The sequence below is a fragment of the Perca fluviatilis genome, chromosome 15 (assembly GCF_010015445.1).
Source record: "Perca fluviatilis chromosome 15, GENO_Pfluv_1.0, whole genome shotgun sequence".
Taxonomy (NCBI): Eukaryota; Metazoa; Chordata; class Actinopteri; order Perciformes; family Percidae; genus Perca; species Perca fluviatilis.
Genome location: NC_053126.1, coordinates 36,356,675 through 36,381,117, shown reverse-complemented (window position 1 = coordinate 36,381,117; position 24,443 = coordinate 36,356,675). Strand labels below are relative to the sequence as shown.

Here is a 24,443-nt window from a genome sequence, read left to right as displayed (position 1 = left end):
CACCTCCCCTGTTTGTAGCTCATATGGTGAGAGGCCTGTCCTACTGTTTACTGACATTCTTATCGACATGAGAGCCAGGGGGAGGGCTTGCAGCCAATTCATCCCTGTTTGGTTGCATATTTTAGACATTTTGTTTTTAGGTCAGGTTCATCCTTTCTACCTTGCCTTGAGATTCAGGGTGGTATACGGAGCCAAATTTATGCTTTAGCCCCAACATGAGTTCCACCTTTTGCAAATCTTTGTTTTTTGAAATGGGAACCATTATCTGACTTTATCCTTTCAGGGAACCCATGCTGGGGAATGTATTGGTTGATTAGAAATTTAATTACGGTCTGAGCGCGTCTTCATTTTTTGTCGGGGCATGGCCTCTGGCCATCCAGTGTAGGAATCCACACACACCAGCAAATACCTGCAACCCGGTACCCTGTCCGTCATGTGAGTGTAGTCAATCACAATCTCTTTCCCTGCCACTGTCTCAAGGGGTACTGTCCCCCGTCTGGTTTCACTGTAGGCTTAGGGTTGAATGCTTAGCATTGGGGACAGGTCTTGGTTACCTGCTTCCTACTTTTTTCATGAATGGATGCCACCAATGTTGTAGGTTTCTCAACATCTGACTGAACCCTACATGTCCCACCCCATGAGCTTCTTCTAGGGCCGTCTCCCGCACACCCTGGTGGCAGAATAGGTCTACCATCCGGGCCCCCCACAACCCCTCACTTTGCATAGCTCCCCTGCTTTTCCAAACTGTTTTTCTTGGGGGAAGCTCGTGCTTGTAACTCAATGATTGTTTCTTTGCTAAGCTCGGCCCTGGTTTCTAGGTCTGCAGTCATCATTAGATGGTGTGCCAAATATCCTGCTGCGGTTTTGCGGCGCGTGTCTGCTGCTTCATTTCCCTTACTCACTCTATCTTGAGTATTGCTGTGGCCCTTACATTTGACTATAGCTACCTTGGCTGGTAGGAGAATAGCTTTTGCTAATCTTTTCATTTCTTCCTCATGTTTAATAGGTTTTCCTCCTGCTGTCAAAAACCCTGCTCTCTGCCACTGTGGTAATTCGAGGTGAGCTGCTCCTGTTGCATAGGCTGAGTCAGAGTATACAGTTACTGCTTGATTTTTTCCTAGCTCTAAGGCTCTGATGAGTGCTTCCACTTCTGCTTTCTGTGCTGACTGCGCACCTTGCATCCTTTCTGCTTCTAATGTTACCACTTCCCCTCCTGTGTCTTCAACCACTGCATATGCTGCTTTCAGTCCCTCAGTCTCATGTCTAAAACAACACCCATCTGTGAATAGCACTCTTCCTTCCCCTAGTGGTTGTGCAGCTAAGTCTGGTCTGACTTTTTCCACTTTTCTTGTCCTGTCCTCACACTCATGTGGTTCCCCCTCCCCCATCTGGTCTGCCATGTTAATGCCTTCATGTGTAAAGGTCAGGTTTGGGGCCTGCAAAACTTTGCTGATTCGCCTTTGTCTGGTTGGTGTGAGTGAAAACATGGCTGAGTTAACAAAGGACACTATGCTGTGGGAGGTCAACACTATCAGGGGGTGTCCCATAACTATGTGTGATGATTTCTGAATGCATTTTGCCACCCCTGCAGCATGTTGTGTGCAGGCGGGCTGGCGTTTTTCAATTTTTTCAAATGGGATGCTCATGTAGTTCAACACTACTCTGTCACCCCTTTTTCTGAAACAAAACCCCATTAGTTGCTTGTTTTGTTTCAGAAACATCCAAGTGGAAGGGCAGGGAGTAGTTTGGGCAGGCCAGATTTGCTGCTGCAGCAAGGGATTGTTTAAGTTTAATGAATGCCTCATTGCCTTCAAATGTCCAGTCTAAGGCTGAGGACAAATTGCGCATGCCCTGTTGGCGTACCATAGCCCGGAGGGGATCTGTAAGGTCGACATAGCCTGGAACATAGGATTTGCTGTAGCCTGTCAAGCCCAAAAATGACAACATGTCTTTTACAGTACATGGTTTCGTTGGGCCAAAATAACTGATCTGTGTGCAGGGAAAACACCTACACCACTGCCTGAAAGGATTCTGCCCAGAAAGGTAACTTCTCTTCTACAGACTTGTATTTTCTTCCTGCTTACTTTGTAACCCTCCCTAGCCAGGGTGGTCAAAACATCTTTGGTAGCCTGCAGACAGGCAATTGCGGTGGGTGCAGCTATCAAAGATCATCTACATATTGTACCAGAACGGTGTCAGGTGGTAGGGTACAATCTGTCAGTGAGTTTTTCAGAACTTTGTTAAACAGGCCTGGGGAGAGGTTAAACCCTTGTGGTGAGGTGGTGTATCGCATGGGGCGACCCATGTATGTGAATGAGAAAATATCTCGCAGATGTTCGGCCAGAGGGAGGCAGAAAAATGCATTTGAGAGATCTAACACTGTGTACCAATGGTGCTGTGGCCCTATGTCAGCGAGAGCAACATGTGGGTTGGGTACAGTGAGAGTGGTGTCGACAATTAGAGCGTTAATAGCGCGTAGGTCATGGACCATCCTATATTTACCTGTTTCTGCTTTCAAAACTGGGAGGATAGCTGTGTTCCACTGGGAACGAGAAGGTTCTAACACCCCTGCCTCAATCAATCCTGTGACTGTATCTGAAATGCCTAGCTGCTTTTCCCTAGAGCATGAGTATTGTGGTATCCATACAGGCGGAGATGGCCTAAGGTGAAAGGTCAGCGGGGCACAATGCACTAAACCTACATCAGTCGGTGTTTGTGACCAGAGAGTGGTGGGAAGACCATCTAACATGGCTTTAGCATCTTGATGGTCAGTCCTTTCCCTACCATGGTGCCTAGCAATTAAGTCATGTTGGAGAAAAGCTGTGTCTCGACCCTCACAGAGAATGCGGAAGGTTTTGGTGGAGGGAGAGTATTGAACCTTGGGGAGAGGAGTGAGTGTCCAGTCGGTGGCAGTCAGGGCTGTCTTGACCATGGGACCTAATGATTTGGCCTCATACCCTGGGTGCAGGGCGAGTGAAACATGTGGGGCAGATTCCTCAGTCATAACAAACCATGGCAACTGATCAGGGGTTAGCTGGACCGAGGCGGCTACGCCCTCTGGTCCCACAAAGATGTTTTGGGTGAATATCTCCCATCTGGTGTCCGCTATCGTGTCAAAAGCGTCTTGATAACAGAGATCAGAGTGGACATCATAATTTAGGGTGACATGTGGGGGATCTGGGGGAGGGACAAAGGGTGCAACTTGCGAGATCCAGGGCTTCCAGAGGAAGAACTGTTTCAGGATACCCCCGGAGCCCGGGCCTTCTGGAGACAACATAGCCCAGTAAATGTCAGCGTAGGAGTCAGAGGTGGGGGAAAGGATGTATTGTCCGTGGCCCTGGTTTCCTTCAGAACAGGTCATTTGACGGCCGTCAGGGAAAGTCAGTAATATTCCATCAGCACAACAAAGGATAGACATGCCCAGTTTTATGAGGAGATCTCTGCCAAGGAGGTTCATAGGAACCGTGGGAGAAACAACATATGGATGGAGGACGCATTGGTTCCCTATAGCTGTATGCAGTGGTTTTGTTATTGGCAGTTTTTGCTTTTCCCCAGAGAAACCCATCACCGTAATGTGACTTGGTGAAATGTGTTGTGATGGACAATGTCTGATTGTTGAGCAAGTAGCTCCTGTGTCAACTAAGAAGGGCTGAACAGTTCCTTCTACTCTAATGGACACCATGGGATCTGCCGTGGTCCCTGGGTCCTGTTGCTCTGCTGGGGAGTGTCATTGTGTCATTGTTGTTGACCTGGCTCGAAGCCAGCCCAGTTCCATTCAGCCATCTGGAATTGTGCTTGGGGTGGCCCTGTCGGTGGTCCCTGCAGTGGCTGGTATGGACCCCTTTGCTGGTAACCCCTTCCCCCTTGGTGACCCCCTCGCTGTGGACACTCCTTAGACCAATGTCCCATCTGGTCGCAGACAAAGCAGGCTCCTGGAGTTCCCCCTCAGGCGGGGCCGCCCCCCCCTCCCTGGTCTCCCTCCTCCTCCCCCATATCCCCTCCAACTATTTTGTTGCCATTGGGGAGGACCCCGCCTATAGGGTGGGGGTTGGGCATAGGTTGTGGTTGTGTGTGTGGAGGGGCTGGGATCCAGTCAGGAATGGGGGAAAAGGTCAGGAGTGGGGGGCCTGCAGTTAAAGCCATGACATGTCTGCCTTTTTTGTCCTTGTCTTTCTTTCCCTCATTAATCTTTTGCCTAGCCTCAGCTAATTGCATTTTGAGCAGTTGAGCCTGAAGCTCTTTAAGGCCAGATTCCTCTGTGTCTTGGTTGTCTTGAGCGCGTGTCATGTGGAAAATTATGTGGCGTTCCCACTTAGTGGAGTCTGCACCAATCATGTCTGGATTTTCCTCAATAGCCTGTTTAACTGGTTCTGGAACTCCCTTAAGCACCGCAGTTCTGTACCACTCTGTACTCCTGGTTTGCCAGGGTGACAGCCTGTCTGATTTATCCATTTTTCCTTACAGCAGTCTAGGAAGTCTCTAGGGCTTTGTTTGGCATCCCACTTGAACTTGGGGATGGCTGCAGCATTGGAAATAGGGTATCTGTCCCTCAGGTGTCTACCTATGGCGGTAGAGACAAGGTAGAATGGAGTAGAGTCTGGTTGTACACTGGTACCGGCCTCTAGCTCAAGCTCTCTCATGTCTGTGGCCAACATACAGCGGTGAGTTATAGCCCTAAAGTCCCCCAAAGCTAATTTGTGGCCTGCTGTTAGCCCTTCCAATTTACCTAGCCAGTTGCCCCCGCCCTCAGTTATGGGTGGAAGTTTGTCTACCAGCCCCTGTAGATCGCCCATTGTAAATGGTCTGTACTTGTCCTGTATTCCCACTCTAAAAAGAGGGCTATTAAGTACTACGCCCTCCGATTCTTCCTCATCTTCATTTTCCTCCTCTACTTCCTCCTCCTGTTTCCTTCCTTTCTTCTTTCTACCCTTTCCCTGATGTTCTAGGTCAACCTTGCGTGAACGCAGGTGGTAAGGAGGCTCATCTGACCAACGCCCGGTGAGGGACATGGTGATTTCCCCGGGCCCTGAGTCGGGGCTTGGATCTGACTGTCCCTTCACCTTGGGCTTGGCTCCCTGAAAGTCTCCTTCTAGCGCATCCGTTAGGATACGGTCTAGCCTAAAAACGTCTTCTGCAGTCAACCCCCGCTTCAGTTTGTCCCCATCCCTGTCCCTGTCCTGTCCTGCCCCTCCACCGTCGGTAAGACTGCCTTTCCTGCTGTCCTTCCCACTGCTGCCTTGGCCGCGGTTTTCAAATTCATCTCTGAGTCTCTGTAATTGCCACTCATCAGTTGGTTGCCTAATCTTCCCCCTGTGGGTTTGGTCCTGGCCCGCAAACGGGGCTGAGGGGACACATCTGCCAAGCCCTGTAACTTCCGCTGCTCCTTCCTTAACATCAAACACTGGGTACAACCCTGTAGTGGGCTGAGGTGGTGAGTACGATGGAGGTGTATGTGGTTGTGTATGACCTGTATTATCAACCATTAGATGCCTCACTCCCTGCCATAATAGCGCCCATAGTGCCCACTTCTTCCTATCTTGACTTGCTTTATCTCTCCTATCCTTGGCTTCTCCCTTTTTTAGCCAACTGCCTGTTTTCACATCTTTCTGTGCTTCTTCCTGATCCTGACCTGCTCTCTTTTCCTGTCTCCAAAATGCTGCTAACAGTGGATCTGTGCATTTAGCAATTTCTCCCTGATCGGTCAGTATCTGATTAACATCTTTCCTCATTTGTATTATCATATCCTCTGCCTCCTTCCCTGTCCCATAGGCCGCTTTCACTGCTTTTTCCATTACTTCTAACTGCTCCCCAACTGGCTTATATGGTCCTTTAATTCCCCACCCCCCGTCATCTATTTCTCTATCAAATTCTCCGTCCATTTCCTTAACTAGTAACACTAGTGTTTATGAATTTGCCAAGGTATGTTTATTAATTTTGCCAGAAATATTTATCCAAAACTGCCACACACTTAATATTTCCTAAATTGCCACACAGAAAATCCCTTGATCTAAATATCCACAATTTACTTCAACAGGCCACTGCTTTATGTTAACACCGTCAGGTTTCAGGCAGTGCTGCTGCTTCAATTGCTTCTATTTAGCATTCATACACATTGATCATTCATGCATTACCCTTAATTTGGATGAGTCAATTTTTCATTTCATTTTTTTTTTTTTTTTTTTAAACCTTGATTGTGGCCAGTTGAGATTTATGGGACACTATGTCCCTGGTTCTCAACCCTTAAACAGGAAAGTAATATTCCTATTTGACACCAAAATCAAGTTTCCCTATGATTTTGGCCAGCTGAGATCTATGGCTCGCTATACCCTGGTTCTCAGCCTTTGGACAATCGAACTAGCTCAATTGTCTGACACCAAAACCAACAAGTCATGTGAACATTGGATTATTTTGTCATATCACCTAAATAGTGTGAAATGGTTCAATAATACAATCGTTCACCAGTCATACCTAGGAGACTTCAACTCCTTTGGGGACTTACCTCTACTGTGGAGGACTTACCCCGGGGGACTTACCTCTACTATGGAGGACTTACCCCTACAATTACCTGGGACTTACCTCTACTATGGAGGACTTACCCCGGGGGACTTACTTCTACTATGGAGGACTTACCCCTACAATTACCTGGGACTTACCTCTACTATGGAGGACTTACCCTTATTAACCTTAACTTAACCTTTTTGTTTTTAAGATGTCTCAATTCTCGGGTGTTTCAACCCAGCCAAAACCGCTCCTCGTCAGGACACGGGTGGAGTTGCCAAACTCAGACTTTCACAAATATTTCCTCATATTTGTTCCATAAACCATACCATATTTCCTGTACCTTTATAGAAATGGAAGTTGTCACTATGTATTTAATTCATTAATTTTAGCGGTCTGTGGGTTACTAAACGCTTGAACACCCTTGATTTAGAATAGTCAATGCAGAATAATGGTCTGCTTACCTTATTTATGGCGCCAGATGTTCAACGCGACTTTTCACCCTTGGACCGAACCTTTGTCAATCAATTTGAAGAATCCTCTTTTCCTCTCATCCCGGACGAAGTCCCCAATTGTCGTGCTTCCAAGGTGCACTCCCAGGTGAGGACTTCTTCTCTGAAATAGATAGCAATAACTTCACAGACACAGATATGTATTAATACAATAGGCTTCTATAGAAGGAGAGCATCACCGCCGAAGCAGACTCCGCGAGTCTGCTTCTCACCAGTGAGCTCTGACTCTCTTCCTCTTTTGCCTGTCTTTTATTGAAGTTTAACAAGGGCAGTTACATATCACACACGAACATCTGTCTCTACAAAGTGGGCTGTTGCTTTTGATGGATTGTGACTGAGCCAGGTCTTTGGTGTCCTCCGTCCTTGCTTACTGCATCCCACAGAGGAACATGTCCTCCTTTGCACGATGCAGGCCACCTGTGTGCAGCCTTGGCTCTGTTCTCGTGCAGCATACTTTTAGCTCGTTAAGTCTAGGCAGCTTGCTGTAATAATTAGGCAGTATATTATAGGAACATAAGTCATTTGGTCAGCAAAGCGTGTGTATCTATATCCCACACTAGACCTGCCAACAAATGCCTGTTGTTAGAAGAAAACAAAACACCCCACACTTTTTTAGCCCTGTAGACCAGTGATCTTCAACAGGGGGTCTGGGACCCCTAGGGGGTCCTCACACTGCATGAAAAGTGGGATTTTCGTCAGTATGCGGCACTGTAGATTGTCGTGGAACTTCAGGTTTACGACTGTACACGGCAATTTACAGGCAACACCGAAAACTGCCGTAAATTGTCGGAAATTGACGTGGGCCTTGCTTGGCAGTTGTCCCCCCATGACCCCCCCCTCCCTCTAATTCTAGGTGAGGCTTTCACATGTAAATGAAAATGCTGTGAGCTATACAAATGCAAATCAGAGTAGCAGCAGGGGGAGTTTTACCCCAGGTGACATTTTTCTAAAAGGTATTAACTTCATTTTAAGAAAATCTCTTAAAATAGATCAGACTCAGTATAGCCTAATTGTAGACTCTTCAATTTTAGCTTGCATTGATTTATTTAATGAAAGTATGCTAGATTAATTACTTTGTATGTCATTAGCAATGACCAATGTTATGTAAAAGAGATACACAAAACAATTTATTTCAACAATTAGTTTTACAGGCTTTGCCAAAAAGGTAAAATGTACAACCACTGAGCATAGTGACATGACTACAGTCTTTGGTCTTGCTCATCCAACATTGTCTGGTGGAATGGAGACAGAGGCTCCACTGGACAGTTTTCTAAGAGAAGTCTTTCTGCTGACACCAAAACACTGGGCTTCACATATTCGCATATCAGCTTTGTCATAGCATGACAAGGTCCCAGCCATTTGTCTTCTTAAAATACTGGCAAATTCAGCACCATATTCACATGTCTATGGCATATGAAGCTGTTGGCTCTGCTGAAATGGCCTCATAATCTAGACTTCATTTGTCCTATTGTTATTAAGCTTTCCCAGTAATCTATTTAAACTCACTGTAATTCACCTCCACACCAGTGTGTGCGCTGTTCGCGCCCTGCTGGTTAATCTGCTCCTCTTTGTCTCTCTCTATCACTCTGCCCCGCCCTCACTGCTTCCATTTGAAAAAAAAGCGGCGGGAGATAAGTCCAAGACATCCGAGAGTTAGGAGTTAGAGCAAAAGCTTCAGAAATAAGGGAGTATTTAATATTTCAGGCCAAGTGGTAAAAGAGTTGTCTGTACACTCTGTCAAACTTCACTTGGAAACACACAGGAGATGTTCGAGACGTTTGGAGCGTTTTTTTTCTCTCCTCCATATCACCTCCGGGGCTCCAGAGATGCGCTCACAGAAAAGAAAAAGACATCGTAAGTATATGATTATTAATGAAACGGCGAGCTAGTCTGTACTGTTTATTAACTCTTGATCGTACAGTGACTGTCTTTGGATGTTAAACAGGCTACTTAGACTTGGCAGTAATGTTTTAAACCCCACCAAGTTTAAACGCGAGCAGCACAGAGCTGTGGCTGCTTTCAGCGCCATTCATTACAGAGCTGAGAGGGTGAGTTGCTTTATAAAAGTGTATTTTTATTATCTTGTAATTTCCAGAAAGCAGTCGCAGTCTTCACAACTCTGAGACAAACTCTAGCAGGCGCTACGAACCGGAGCAAGGGTAAGATTTAAAGAATATGCTTTCATTGAATGAACTTCATTAATTCTTCTGTATAAGGACATAGATACGTTAATAGATACCGATCTTAACCATACTTTTTTTTTTACAGACTAACCTCGCCTCATAACGAGGCTGTGACCTAGATATTTGCTCGGAGCTGTCTGCAAGTCCAGATTTACATGACGCTGATAATGACGCCATTGTGTGTAAATATTTTTCACTTTTTCATCTTTCCTTGTTTAATTTTACTGTAACTTATGTTTTTTTTTTTTTATTCATACCACTCTCATGTAATTGTTTTCCAGCTGCCTGTAAGACATGACGAGACAGTACAGAGCATCAGCTTAGCTAAGCAACCCGCATCACCGAGGTGTCGCGGGCAGAAGCTGTGAAGAGTCCAGCTCGAGTCGGTCGAGAAGAAAAGAGGGTAAGACTAGATCCGTTTGGTCAATGTGAATATTTTTCAGGTGTCTTCATAGATGTGTTGTGTCCGTAAGCAGTATATCGCGCAGTACTGACTGTCTTTATTGATTGATTTTACAGCTGCTGAAAGCGAGACAGAGTGGGTTGGCTGCGGCTGAGGTGGGCGTTTGGAAGTGCGCCACCATAGACATCCAGGACAACGCACCACAGACGTCTGCTACATGGACCGAATTCAGACCGAATGCTGCCGGTTACCAACAGCTCCGAGCCGGCCACGGGTTAGGTGTGGACGGTGCTGCTCCTCGTGAGCGAGGGATATTTATTGTGTGTGCTGTGTGTCACCGATGCTTTGTACATAGTTTTTTTTCTGATTGCGTTTGTGTTTTCAATAAAGCTCTATCTTTGAATAAACAACACGTTCCTGACAAATCATTTTAATTAGGATAACCATGAAATGAATATACAACATAGCATGAAATAAATACATATAATACATAAATATAATATATATATATAATTTTATTATTATAATAATGGCCCAGGTTGACCAATAGCCTAACCCATGACAGACCTGTCAACCAATCACGAGAGATTTTTCTTGTTTAAAAGTAGTGGTTTCATCCAATAGCGAGTGAGGAAATTCCAGCCAGGCCAGACGTTCTCTGGCCTGGCTCCTATTCATATTCTAATTAGATCCATTAACACCTCAGCGGGGGCTCTCCACATACGTCATGGTTCGTTTACCACAATATGTGGCACAGACGAACGTGACGTTCACAGCTTGTAAATTGTCGATAACTGCCGAAAATTAGGGGGATTTCCGGGCGTTTACGGGGACGGAAATCCCACTTTTCATGCAGGGGGGCCTCCAAAATTCTTGTTAATTTTTGAAAGATTTTTCAAAAATGTAAAAGTCATGAATCCAACATATTAGCAAATATAAATCCCCACTGCTTACTGGCCTATATGGTAGTCCCTAAGGCAATACACAGATAGTTAATCCTAACCATTCACTGTAATGTTTAACATTAAAACATGATTTATAAAATCATGCCAACAATTATTAGGCTATAATGCAAAAAAGATATGTATAAAGACTCTAGGCTGCCCTACAGGTTATTCTAGGCCCAGTTTAATATGCAACTTGATTTTATACCGTAGGGGGTCCCTGCTCCATCGCTCCTTCAGTTAAAGGTATTGTGTAGGATTTTTTTTTTCCGGGTGGATCACCAAAATAATTGGTCCTCCTAGTTGTCAATCAGTCTGGTGATATGTATATGTAAGGCCGTCGTACGTGCACTTCCCTAGGTAGTTTTGGCTTCCTGCGCATGAGCACTTTCAGGTGTATATGTGTGGTGAGCTACGGTTTCAGCCGTTCATGGAGGCTTCGGCCGTTCTCACCGTGTTTCCAGCCCTGGCACAAGTACCCACGCACCACACGTAAACATCTCAATTTGTGAAAAAGTGCAAATCTTCTTTCTGAAAGTAGGCTTGTATGAGCCATGCCGACAGCAGCTTGTAAACAGAGCACTCTCGTGCACACGTTTAATAGGCGTTCCCTCTCGGGAGCAGCCAGAGGGTTGCGCATGTGCATTTTTTAAAAAAGTACAGAGGGCGGTTCTTTTCTAAAATTCGGGAAAATCCTCCACAATACCTTTAAGGGGTCTTTGGCTTAAAAAACGTTGAAGACCCCTGCTGTAGACCAGTGGTTCTCAGACCTTTTGACATCAAGGAACAAGGTGGGAAATTAGCACCCGCCATTGGCTGGTGGCGGGTGACTTTGCCATGTTTACCAGCCACAGTGGCGAGTGGATTGTAAAACATTGGACAGCGTTTCCTTATAGGAGTCGCGTTACGTTACTGCTAATGAATCCCCAACATTTCCGGATTTTGCTGCTTCATAATAAAAACATTCAAATACCAAAATAACTGAGGACTTTTATTGTGAAGAACTTCTTTATTGTGAAGAAAACCGTTCACAGCCGGGGCTTTGACCACGCATATTTCCGTCAACTCCAGACTTTTGTCGAGTTGTTTTCAGCGCTAGTCCATGACACCATGTAGCTGAGCTGAGGTACAGACAAAACGGAAATTATTGGTTAAAAACATGTGGCAACATATCCCCGGTGTTAAGAGGCCCGCCGCGAGTCAGCAGTAGCTTTGAATGTAAAAACTGTTGAGGGCCAAGTAAAGAAAAAGAGAAAGTACTTTTCGAAGTGGCGCATTGACAAAACGTCCAGCGAAAGACAGACTGTCCTGCCAACCTGATTACATTTTAACATCAATGTACTGGAACGATTTTTCAATATAAAGTCAGCGGCTGCTGTTTGAATCCTGTCAGATCTCTGCTACTCAGCTCCCCCCGCGACTGACACAATCACACCCGGTGGATGCAGGAAAGAACGGAGATTAGACGTACACGATGACCTACATGGAGGACAGCTACGTTATTGTAAGTACAATGATAAGTTAAAGTCCAATAAGTACTTTATCAAACCGTATGAATGTGTGTCCCAGCCCAGGATAGGATATTAACTAACAATGTAAAGATCAACAAGCCACTGACACATATGTTCAAATTTGATTCATTCAATAAATTATTATTTCTTGTCTTAAATCCACCAGCCATTTTCATTATACCAACATTTGCAGCCTCCTGAGCCTTTATAAGGTTACTAGGACAAGTCAGCCCAGAGTAATTTTATTCTTTCCAAAATAAATTTCCTTTTTATTTTTAAAGAACTATACAAAAAAAGCAACTTTCACTGTCTATCGCAACTTCAGTGCAACAAAATACAAAAGACATCGCAACTTTTATCGCATTTTTTTACAAAAGCTCCCGCAAAATCAGGCATTTTGGGCCGTAACAATCTCAAAAAAAGGCTGCGAAATCCTGGAGGGACTGTTTAATGCTATGTTACTGAGAGATGAGTCAATATTTCTTTTGTTCATTAAACATGTAGGCCTACAATTACTGTAGATTATGTCCACACTGACCAAACACAATTTAACCATGGTCTCGCAGGCTTTTTTCACATCACTCTTTATTTGCCTATATTAATAAAATATGTATTAATAATAAAAAATAATGCATTGAAGCAATTCAAAATATGCTAGTGCACTTTCTTTTATAAATTTGAGTTTCGGAAAAAGTGGCTGGTAAAAAATATAAGTGGCTGGTAAAATTGGGCATCCACCAGCCACTGTGGCTGATGGGCAAAAAAGTAAATTTCCCACCCTGTCAAGGAACCCTAAACTGACAAAAACTAGACCACGGACCCCCATTTGATTCGATTTTGTCCAAGGGTCCCCATCTGATAGGATTTATGCTTTTATTATGTTTTATTACAGAAAGTCTATGAATGATTCTATGAAATATTGTGTTAATTATGGATGGAATTATAGTTAAAATAAGTTATTTCACTTTTTGCTGGGGACCCCTTGAAACCCTCTCAAGGACCATTGCTGCAGAACACTAACGTTACTGACCTCAATCAAGCCACTTCTCTCAGAATCAGCTGCCCAGCCAAACTCCTGCTTCTCTCTCTCTCTCTCTCTCTCTCTCTCTTTTTTTTTTTTTTTTTTTTTTTTTTTTTTTTTTTTTTTTTTTTTTTTTTTTTTTTTCTCCCTCTCTCTCAAAATATCTTCCAGGATCCATCTGCTCAATAAATTGAAGGACATAACGGTACAATAGCATTAACAGTGACACTATTACATTTAGTTTTTAGTAACAACATTCTGTAGGGACTGATATTGTTTTTAATACTATAGAGATAGCATGCTTTATTAATGGCAAAGAATAGAGAGCTTCGGATAGCTAACTAGGTTAGTTATTTCTAGTATTTCACTCATTCACTCTAGTTAGACTGTTGTTTACCATAGCCAACTAAACAGTGGCGGCTGCTGGTCATTCAAAGAGGGGAAGCTCATTTTTGGCCTACATCATACAAATTGTCCATTTATTTATGTTAATATTATAATATATATAATAGTAATGCAATAATTTAATTATATAATAATAATAATAAATAATAATATAATTATGATAATAATTTATAATATCCATGGGAAGGTTTCATCAAGAGGAATGGCCAGCAGTACATTTTCTTTGTCACAGCACAGCCAGCTAACTCTGTCCTACCAGGAGAGCTGAACAGACCTGGTACTTTGTCTTTTGCACTAAATCAATCTTAGTGTTGATCTAACTCTGCTGTTTAATTCTAAGTTTCTCCTCATAAGGAAGACTTTCAAATGGCTTCACCAAAATCAGGTCGACAATATTAGCATTGTCTGCCATCGTGTGCTGTTTGCTAGCTGGCTAGCTCACCCCTACAACACTAGCCTAGCCTACGTAGGTTCATTCATTCATTCATTCATACAGTACAGTACTGTATGAATGAATGAATGAACAAACGATCTAACAAAACGATATTAAACTCAAAGGAGGAAATGTGGGAATTAGGTTAAACTGAAACAAGGAATGTGGTGTATAATTGTATGAAATGTATGATGAAGCATGCAATGGCTAGCAATTTCACCAAGCAAATACCAAGAAACAGGTTGCAGCAGTTCGTCTTTCAACTAGACTTGTAAAATCCGCGATGGGACTGAGCTGAGCCAGAGACTGAGCTCTGCTTGAATAGCTTCGGCGACTTTTTATAGTACAAAATCGCTGTCAATCAAAAGGAGATACAGTCCTTCGACAGACCCTCCAATCATCACGCAGAAGCCCAGCGTCTAGGCCAGCCCCCTGCTCCATTGACCCCCCAGAGATGCTGAGCGTCCGTGGGCGGGACATAATCGCAGCATTTATCCAATGACCGTCTAGTTTCAAAGCACTGAACAAAAACTGTTCAAAGCAGCCCCGTTGAAGTCAACGGACGCCAGGCTTCAACGGGGAAATGCACTGAGACGCTACCAAGGGGGTAAGCTTCGCTTCAGAACTCGAACCTCCGATGGCGCCATTTTGTTGCTACGAAGCGATCACCTCCTGTTAGCATTCCACCGACCGCCATTTTATTTTTACGTCACTTGACAGAGAATAACTTTACATCTGAAGCGTTTAAAGACTCTATTTGTCCATTGTTTAATTCTAAAGAAACACGACAACGTATAAAAGGTTCCATTACCTTGTACCTCACGTTATGGCTCCGTAGCAGACGTTTTTGAAAAAATAGGCTAACGATTGGGTCATAACTAAGTGACTTACTGTCGCACAGTAGAGGAATTACCGTATAGTACAGGAGAAGCTTGCAGGCAGTTTCGACTTACGTTAGCTGTTTAGGTTTAATTACTAATGTTAACTAGCATGTTAGTTAGCAATAATTAGCCTGTGCCCATGTTATCTCCTTACATATACCTACACTCTCCGTCTCTGTTAAATTTTAGACATTTCAGGGGAAGCTTCCCTTGCAGTCTTAAAGAAATTGCCACTTCAACTAAACTATCCCTTTATCTTTACCTCAAGTAAACGCAGCTAAAGTTAAGCAAGTAAAAGTAATTAAGAACGGTCCGTGTAACGCTTATCAGTTCAATTTTCTAAGCACAAACGGTAATTTGGAAAAACAGAAAAATTCCAAAGTTCAAATATCCAATTTTTTTTTTTTTTCCGCTTTGACAAATAAAAAAATTTGATCTTTTAACTGTTTTTCCAATTTTCTGGTTTTATTCAGAGGATCAGAAATTTAGAAAATTACAAAATTGCGTCCGGGCTCCAATTATTCAATACTGTAATACACCCGCCCCCCCACTCGAAACCATCAGTGTCCGACCCCGCCTAACCCGCAAAGTCTTTATCTGTTCTTTTTTTTTTTTTTTTTATATATGCAGTTCGCAATGAGCTACACATCCCAGCGAAATAAAGAATACCAGTATTCCATTGAATGCTGGGTGCCCAAACGGACGCTGTAATTTTCTCAATTTCTGATCCTCTGAATAAAAAACAGAAAATTGGAAAAACAGTTTAAAGATCCAATTTTTTAATTTGCCAAGGTGGAAAAAAATGAAAAATTGCATATTTGAACCCATTTTTCTGTTTTTCCATATGTCCATTTGTGCTTAGAAAATTCAACTGATAAGCGTTACACGGACCAACAACAACTTACACTTTCACTCTGCGTCACTGTGTAGTAGCAAGTTCAGACCAAAGAAAGACACCAATGAGACGAGACGGGACGGGGTACCATCTTCATGGCCATCGACTCTTTGTACTTTTGTAGCTGGATATATTATTTCTTGTTTCTAAATATGAATTTGGGTAACGTTCAGTTGCATTTCGAGTGATGAATCAGCGAAAACAACTTTTTATTTCTTGGATTTTCTGCTTTGTTTTAATGCCACCTGGTGCTCTCTCTCTTCAGTCACTCTCTACCTCGCTCGTCCACATACTGTTACGTGCACGCGGGCACGTTGAGCCTCCGTCTCGGCCTTTTCCACGGTGACAGTTTGTGGAATATAAATAAAACAGACTGGCTGCAGTGCACGACGACACAAACACATGAATGGTGAAGGAAGATTGATTAAAAGTAGTCAGTGATACAGAGTGCACTATAAAAAAGATGGCACAGTAATGACACCTGGTGTTCAGTACTTCTGATTACATAATCATATTCTCAGATGCATACCTAAATTTGATCATTTTAAAAAAAGCCATTTTTTTAGCTGTATTATCAAATTTATACTGCTTCCACTAATCTCTGCCCCCATCTTTTTTAATATCATCAATATAATGCTGTTATGCAATATACTGTAAGTCTGAGATAAGAAAACATGAAATACATATTGTTTTAGCAATTTATTCATATTATCAGAAATTACAAAACAACATGCAACTCAAGCACAAAAAAACAAATATATGGGAGTATTATTATTAGCATCACCAGTAGCCCATTTTCTCATTGTCTAATGTGCTAAACCTTGCATTTACCTCAGCCTAATATATAATATTTTCATCTGGATACTTACTTTCTCACTTTCATCTTTAATAGGATTATATATATATATATATATGATTATCTATCCTGTTTTCTCACACTTACTCCTTCATTGCCTTTACAAAAAACACTGCAGACGCGTCATCAAACAACTTAATGTCCTGAGGCACTGTGTAAACCTCCAGCCTGATCAGGGTGTAGCCGCTCTCCTTCAAACTAGCACAGACCTGGGCCTCATTCAGTGGGACCGTAGGGATCTTTACCCCAGGCGCCCCCAAATAGTAACTCATTCCCAGAGTTCCGATGAGCAGGAGGTGGCCATGGGGCCACAGGAGCCTCCCAATGTTGCCCAGGGCCCTGGTGAAGGCAGCCAGGTCAGGGCTGACACTCTCCAGACAGTAGGAGGACACGAGACAGTCGGCCCCTGCTGCAGGAAGGACATCAAGGGCCAGAGGCTGAGGGCGGTGCACGTCAATGGGGACAATGTCCACGATGACCTGACGTAGCCTGGCAGCCTTCTCTGTCCATGCTGAGGGCCTGTTAGAGACAATGAATCACCAAATCAGATCAAAACAGCTATTGTAAATGCACACAGCATTTATCTGCACTAGTTATGTAATTCATACTGTCTGTTGACAGTGAAGCACATTGCATTGCATGGTAGTGATTTAGGTGTCAATTAGCTATGGGCATAGCTCTAGGGATGACATTGAAGGTCTGTTGGTCACTCGGTCCACCACTTTGGTCCTGATTGAAATATCTTAGCAACTTTTGCATGATTTGCCATGGGATTTTATACAGGCATACATGGTCCCCAGAGGATGAATCATAAGAGCTGTATGATCCCCTGACCTCTCATCCAGTGCCACCAGCAGTTCAAAGCTTTCACTTATGCTGTGAAATATTTCTACATCTACTGGATGAATTGGTCCAACATTTGGTACAGACATTCATGGTTCATGGAGAAAGTAGAAAAAGGAACTCTAGAATGCTATGTAAAAATCCATGTAAAGTGAAAAAGAGTAAAAGAGTATTTTCTTTCTATGGAACACCATACATTACAAATCTAAACCATTCCCTGATGATGATACTAGTTAAACATCAAGTTATTTGTAGTCAGTGATATTTCAAGATATCTCAAGTCTTTAGTTTATAGGGATCTGGTCGTACAGTCGTCCCTCCAGCTTGCAGACGTGCTGCAGGTATGGTGTCCAGTCCAGGCTGCAGCCTCCCTCGTCCTGGAGCCAGCTCCTCAGCTCCTGCCTGTTGACCTCCAGGAAATCTGTGAGCAGCACCTTGTTGAAAACCTCACAGCCACTCATCACCTGGTACAAGGTGGGACCCGAACCTATGTCCACCAGCAGCTCACCACTCACATCGCCTGGAAAGGTAAGAGAGAAGCACAGTACGACTCTGAGAAAGAGCTTATTGAGAGTTCTCTACCAAAATGCCTCGATTAATATGCAGCATCTGTTGGAGCCAAAATTATGATTTCGATAATAACTTTAATTTTGATCAATTGTGCATAAATGCAGCGATATTTGGAGTAAACTAGACTCACTGTAAACTGACAACTTGTGTTAATAGATCTTGATTCAATTCAATTCAATTCAATTCAATTTTATTTATAGTATCAAATCATAACATAAGTTATCTCGAGACACTTTACAGATAGAGTAGGTCTAGACCACACTCTATAATTTACAAAGCCCCAACAATTCCAACAATTCCAGTAATTCCCTCAAGAGCAAGCAGTGCGACAGTGGCGAGGAAAAACTCCCTCTTGGGAAGAAACCTCGGACAGACCCAGGCTCTTGGTAGGCGGTTGTCTGACGAGCGGTTGGGGTTTTGATGAACAGTGGCGATAGTAGTCACATTAATAATGGAACAGTGACTGGATGTAGCGGGAAGCTGCAGGGTTCAGCAGGACGCAGCATGACATTGCAGGGCATCGCTGAGCTCAGCAGGGAGTGCAGCAGGACCACGGCGACAGCTGCAACCAGGGTCTTGGTGCCAACGTTCTCCAAGGAAATACGCTGGGGGAAAAAAAAAGCATAAGGACTCCGGGGAGTAAACTCCCCAGAAGCTAGGATTAGTAACAAGCATTTCTGGGATGGGCTGCACACAAATAGTAATAGTAATAGTAACAGTAATAGAAAGGGAGAGGAGAGAGCAGCTCAGTGTGTCAAAGGAAGGAAGTCCCCCGGCAGTCTAGGACTATAACAGCGTAACTATAACAGGTAACTAAGAGAGACAGGTCATAAGGAGAGGTAGCTTTTTCGGGCTTAGAACTCTCCCCCTGCCGGATCTGGCTTGGCTGGCCTGCCTCCCTCTACTTTGTTATGTATTATTAATCTAACAATTATGAAGAGAAGCAGTTGGGCCAGTTAGGTGAACACTGCAACTCCTCACTCCCTAACTATAAGCTTTATCAAATAGGAGAGTTTTAAGTTCATTCTTGAATGAGGTGACAGTTTCTGCCCCCGACCCAGATCGGGAGCTGGTTCCATAGGAGAGGAGCCTGATAACTGAAGGCTCTGGCTCCCATTCTACTTTTAGAGACTCTAGGTACCACCAGTAACTCTGCATTCTGGGAGCGCAGTGCTCTAGTGGGACAATAGGGTATTAGGAGCTCTTCTAGATATGATGGTGCTAGACCATTTAGAGCTTTGTAGGTCAAGAGAAGGACTTTAAACTCAATCCTGGATTCAACAGGAAGCCAATGCAGAGAAGCTAATACAGGAGAAATATGATCTCTTTTCTTAGTTCTTGTGAGAACACGCGCTGCAGCATTCTGGATCAGCTGGAGAGTCTTAAGAGACTTATTTGAGCAACCTGACAGTAAGGGAATTACAATAGTCCAGCCTAGAAGTAACAAATGCATGGACTAGTTTTTCAGCGTCGTTTTGAGACAGGATATTCCTAATTTTGGCAATGTTACGAAGATGAAAAAAGGCTGTTCTTGAGGTTTGTTTTAGATTGGCATTAAAGGATATATCCTGATCAAAGATAACTCCTAAATTTCTAACAGTGGTGCTGGAGGCCAGGGCAACACCATCCAGAGTAGCTATATCTCTAGATAATGAAGTTCGGAGGTGTTTAGGGCCCAGCACAATAACTTCAGTTTTGTTAGGGTTTAACATCAGAAAATTATAGGTCATCCAGGATTTTATATCCTTAATGCACTCTTGAAATTTTGCTAGCTGACTGGTTTCGTCTGGTTTGATTGACAAGTATAATTGGGTGTCATCCGCATAACAGTGAAAGTTAATTGAGTGTTTTCTAATAATATTGCCTAGAGGAAGCATATATAAGGAGAATAGAATTGGTCCAAGCACTGAGCCTTGAGGAACCCCATGGCTAACTTTAGCGTACTTGGAGGATTTATCATTAACATTCACAAATTGAGATCGATCAGAGAAATAGGACCTAAACCAACTCAGAGCAATTCCTTTAATGCCAACCAAGTGTTCCAATCTCTGTAACAGGATTGAATGGTCAATAGTGTCAAATGCAGCACTAAGATCTAGTAAAACAAGAATGGAGACAAGACCTTTGTCTGCAGCAGTTAAAAGGTCGTTAGTAATTTTCACCAGTGCCGTCTCTGTGCTATGATTCTTTCTAAATCCTGATTGAAAGTCATCAAATAAACTGTTGCTATGTAGAAAATCACATAACTGATTAGCAACCACCTTCTCAAGGATCTTGGATAGAAAAGGAAGGTTAGATATAGGTCTATAGTTTGCTAAGACCTCAGGATCCAGGGTGGGTTTTTTCAAAAGAGGTTTTATCACAGCTACTTTAAATGACTGTGGTACATAACCTGTTAATAGAGACATATTGATCATATCTAGTAATGAGGTGTTAACCACAGGTAATGCTTCTTTGAGTAGTCTCGTTGGGATGGGGTCCAAGAGACAGGTAGATGGCTTAGCTGAGGATATCTTTAACAATAATTGTTGAAGATCTATAGGATAAAAGCAGTCTAAGTATATGTCGAGACTAGTCTTTATTTCTAACGACTCGCGTTTAAAGGTGAACCGTTAGAAGTTGAGTGTAAAAGGTGATGAATTTTATCTCTAATTGTTGTAATTTTATCATTGAAGAAGCTCATGAAGTCATCACTACTCAGAGCTAGAGGAATAGATGGCTCAGTAGAGCTGTGGCTATCTGTCAGCCTGGCGACAGTGCTGAAAAAAAACCTGGGTTGTTCTTGTTTTCTTCTATTAGTGATGAGTAATAGTCTGATCTGGCCTTTCTTAGGGCCTTCCTATAGGTTTTGAGACTTTCTTGCCAATCCAAACGAGATTCTTCCACCTTGGTGGAACGCCACTTAACATTCGAGGTTTCGCGAGATTTGTTTTAATTCTTTTGGTGCTTCATAAGGTTTTTTTTCATCTTCTTTTTCAGGGGGCGCGACGGAGTCTAAGGTCGATCCGTAGGCATGTCGGTAACACCGTCTACAAATGCATCAATTTGAGAGGGACTGAGGTTAACATACAGGTCCTCTGTTATGTTAAGGCATGACATAGAGTCGAATGCTTTTGGAATATCTTCTTTAAATTTAGCTATAGCACTGTCAGATAAGCATCTGGTGTAGGAGCTTTTATCTAATTTAATATAATCAGGTAGTAAGAATTCGAAAGTGATTAAAGAATGATCTGATAATACCGAATTCTGCGAGAAAATATTATTAAATCCTCAATTTCAATACCATATGCCAGCACAAGGTCGAGGGTGTGGTTAAAACAGTCGTGGCCTTGTGCACACTCTGACTGAAACCGATTGAATCCAGTAATGAGTTGAAAGCAGTACTCAGGCTGTCATTGTCAACGTCCACATGGATATTAAAATCACCTACAAGAAGTACTTGGTCTGATTTAAGGACTAAACATGATAAAAACTCTGAGAATTCAGATAAAAATTCAGAATACGGACCTGGAGCCCTGTAAATAACAATGAATATAATTGGCTGTAATGTTTTCCATTTTGGATGTTGAAGATTAAGAACAAGACTTTCAAATGAGTTATAATGTAATTTAGGTTTAGGAGTAATTAGCAGGCTTGCATCAAAGATGGCTGCAACTCCCCCTCGCCGCCTGAGCCTCTAGGAATTTGAGTATTAATATGGCTGGGAGGAGTGGCTTCATTTAGACTAACATAGTCTTCATGGCCCAGCCAGGTTTCAGTAAGACAAAATAAATCAATTTTATTGTCTGATATCAACTCGTTTACCAGTACTGCTTTAGAAGACAGAGATCTAATATTTAATAGTCCACATCTAATTTTCCTATTTTGTTCTATTGCAGTAGTTTTAATTCCAATTAGGTTGTTAAGTATAGCGCATCTTTCGTTTACCTTTGATTTAACCGATCTGAGCCGGGGGACAGACACCGTGCTTATTAGACTTGAGGTGGGCGACTGCTCCAACGGAAGTACAGAGGGCGTAGCACTGCACCTCTGATTACTAATATCAAACTTGGGTTGTCATGGTTTATGTCTGATAAACTCGTTCAGATTTTTGATATGAGAGGCGGCACCGTCCCAGGTGGGATGAATGCCGTCTCTCTCAATCGAGACCAGGCTTGGGCCCGACGCTCCAGTTATTCACATAGCCCACATCATTAGCTGGGCACCACCCCGACAACCAGCGGTGGAAGGATGACGTACGGCTGTACATTTCATCATTGGTCAGGTTTGGCAGGGGTCCAGAGAAAACTACTGAGTCCGACATTGTCTTTGCGTATGCACAAAGTGACTCAACATTCATTTTAGTGATCTCCGATTTACGACCATTACCACCTAAGTTAAGTATGATCTTACTGTATTTACAGTTCTTTTTGCCAGCAGCTTAGTAGATGGGTTTCTATATCGCCCGCTCCAGCCCCGGGGGCACATATGACCGTAGGTAGGCCTACTGTAGCCGCCGGGGCCGCTGGCTTCACATATCGCAGTATAGAGCTCCCAATAACCAGAACTGGCTTCTCAGCGGGTGTATCGCTGAGTAGGGAGAAACTGTTAGAGAGGCGAAGACGCTCCGGTTTAGAGCGACCTTCATCATGTGCGTGGCATATCGTCACAGCCTTTTGACAATCAGCTGACTGAGGCAGTAATTGCATCAGCTGGTGTATAATAGCCCAGCTGACATTCAGTTTGGAGCCATTGGTTTGGAGCCGTATGGTTTTATTGACCACTGTTTTAAGTACTGCTTAGAACAGAACGTGATTATGAGTTGAAGTTGTTTTTTGTTATATCTTTTATTTTTGCTCTGCTGTCAATGCTTGTACACCACCTGGTAAGGACAGTTCACTTTGTTTGTGGAAAAGGAAAATGTATCACATTGAAGTTTGAGTCATAAAGAAAAATAAACGTGAAAATAAAAGGAGAACAGTGGAGGGATTCTGAGACTTGTTTAAGCGTGTCGATCAAGGCAGATCCCAAAGGACAAAAAGGGAACAAAAACATTGTCAGAAAGTTGCTCCCACAGCTTCTATTCAATATCTCAACAGAGTTATTGTATGATCATAGCTTCCGAATATTAATATAAGGAAAATGGTTTTAGGGAGGAGTGATTGGATTATAAAGAAAGATTGCAAAAAGGAAGACAGGCAAATGTTTTATGTGAAAACTTCCAAAGGTATCTGGTATTAGCATCTGTAAGGTCTAATCACACTTTGTCCTTTATTCTACGTCATCACCTTCATTCTTCAACAATTTCATTAAAGTAAAATAAAAAATAAATAAAATCCTTCACACTGTTATAACTACGGACAGTGTCACATACACATACTGTATTCTGGAATAACTTGTTGCACCAATTTATAAGATTATATCAAATTTCTAAATGAAGAACTTAAATCCAGATAACATATTCACCAAATTCAAAATTAATACATTTATTTGACATGTTATACGTATGTCCCTTTAATTCAGCCTGACGTGTTTGGAAATCTTGAGTTCTAGAAAAACAAAGATCTTTGGGTTTGAACAGTTTTGGACACACTTTAAATCTATATAATAAACAGAATAAAGGTATATTCACCGACTTTTGCGTGTTTTCAGAAAAAAAGAGTGAGAATAACGGAGAAGAAACAAATGCCCAACATCTGAAAAATTTGCCTCTGACAGAAATCAAATCATTAGTGTTGAATTAAACATACACATATATTATTATTGCAACCAATGACCTGTTTGAATAAACACCAGCAACATAAGAGATTATCATCGTAATCAGGCAATATACTCAATTTAAAAGCTTGTTATTGAGCATAAACTGTTTTTGGAATGAAGTTTACCACCCCGTCTCCTTACCTTCAGTGAAAGCTCTATGCAGGCATGCCAGTTTCCACGGCACAGTGCTGTCCTTTCTTTCCAAATCAGCCAGTGGTGGAGTGTAGTTAGTCTGCAGATACGCTGCAGGATCAAATCCCTGGTAGCAGGCTGCCATGGCCGCCACTCCATTCTCTGCTCCCTTTTCTTCCATCCTCCTGTTGTCTTTGTGACTCTACCTAACACCTCTGTTTAGTGGTCAGCCTTCAGGTGCACCGTCAACTGCCTTATATACCTGTGTATATCTGGGTGTGTCTGTGCTTTGGGCTACTCTGAGTTTTATGGGCAGAGAAAGCTATCCTGTTTTTGGGCCAGTGTTGCACTCCAATAGCATTTGTTGTGTTCATGTTCGCTGCATTGAGGCGCTGATACCATCAGATCAGGGGGGCTTCCTCCAACACTAGATCCACTAATGGACTCCTCATGTGGATTTTAGGTCTTCCACCCACCACTCAGGTGCTCGCCATATCACCACAATCATTCTAAAAGGGCCTTTTACACACAAACCAGACCAGTTTTGTCTCAGGAAGCCCTGTTGAGGGTTGTCTCGATCTCCATGTCACCATTTTACTTTAATGATGTTGAGTGGC

The 24,443-nt window shown here is 42.8% G+C and overlaps 1 protein-coding gene across 1 annotated transcript; it reads right to left on the bottom strand.

Annotated features, from left to right (window-relative positions):
* Positions 1 to 16,423: 16,423 nt before the first annotated feature.
* LOC120574805 (phenylethanolamine N-methyltransferase-like) lies at positions 16,424 to 24,038 on the bottom strand. The gene is made up of 3 exons (XM_039825259.1): positions 23,836 to 24,038; positions 17,695 to 17,905; positions 16,424 to 17,061 (listed from the first exon to the last, which is right to left on the bottom strand). The coding sequence occupies exons 1-3, from the start codon at positions 24,005 to 24,007 to the stop codon at positions 16,626 to 16,628; spliced, it is 819 nt and encodes a 272-aa protein (XP_039681193.1). The 5' UTR covers positions 24,008 to 24,038; the 3' UTR covers positions 16,424 to 16,625.
* Between the last annotated feature and the right edge of the window lie 405 nt (positions 24,039 to 24,443).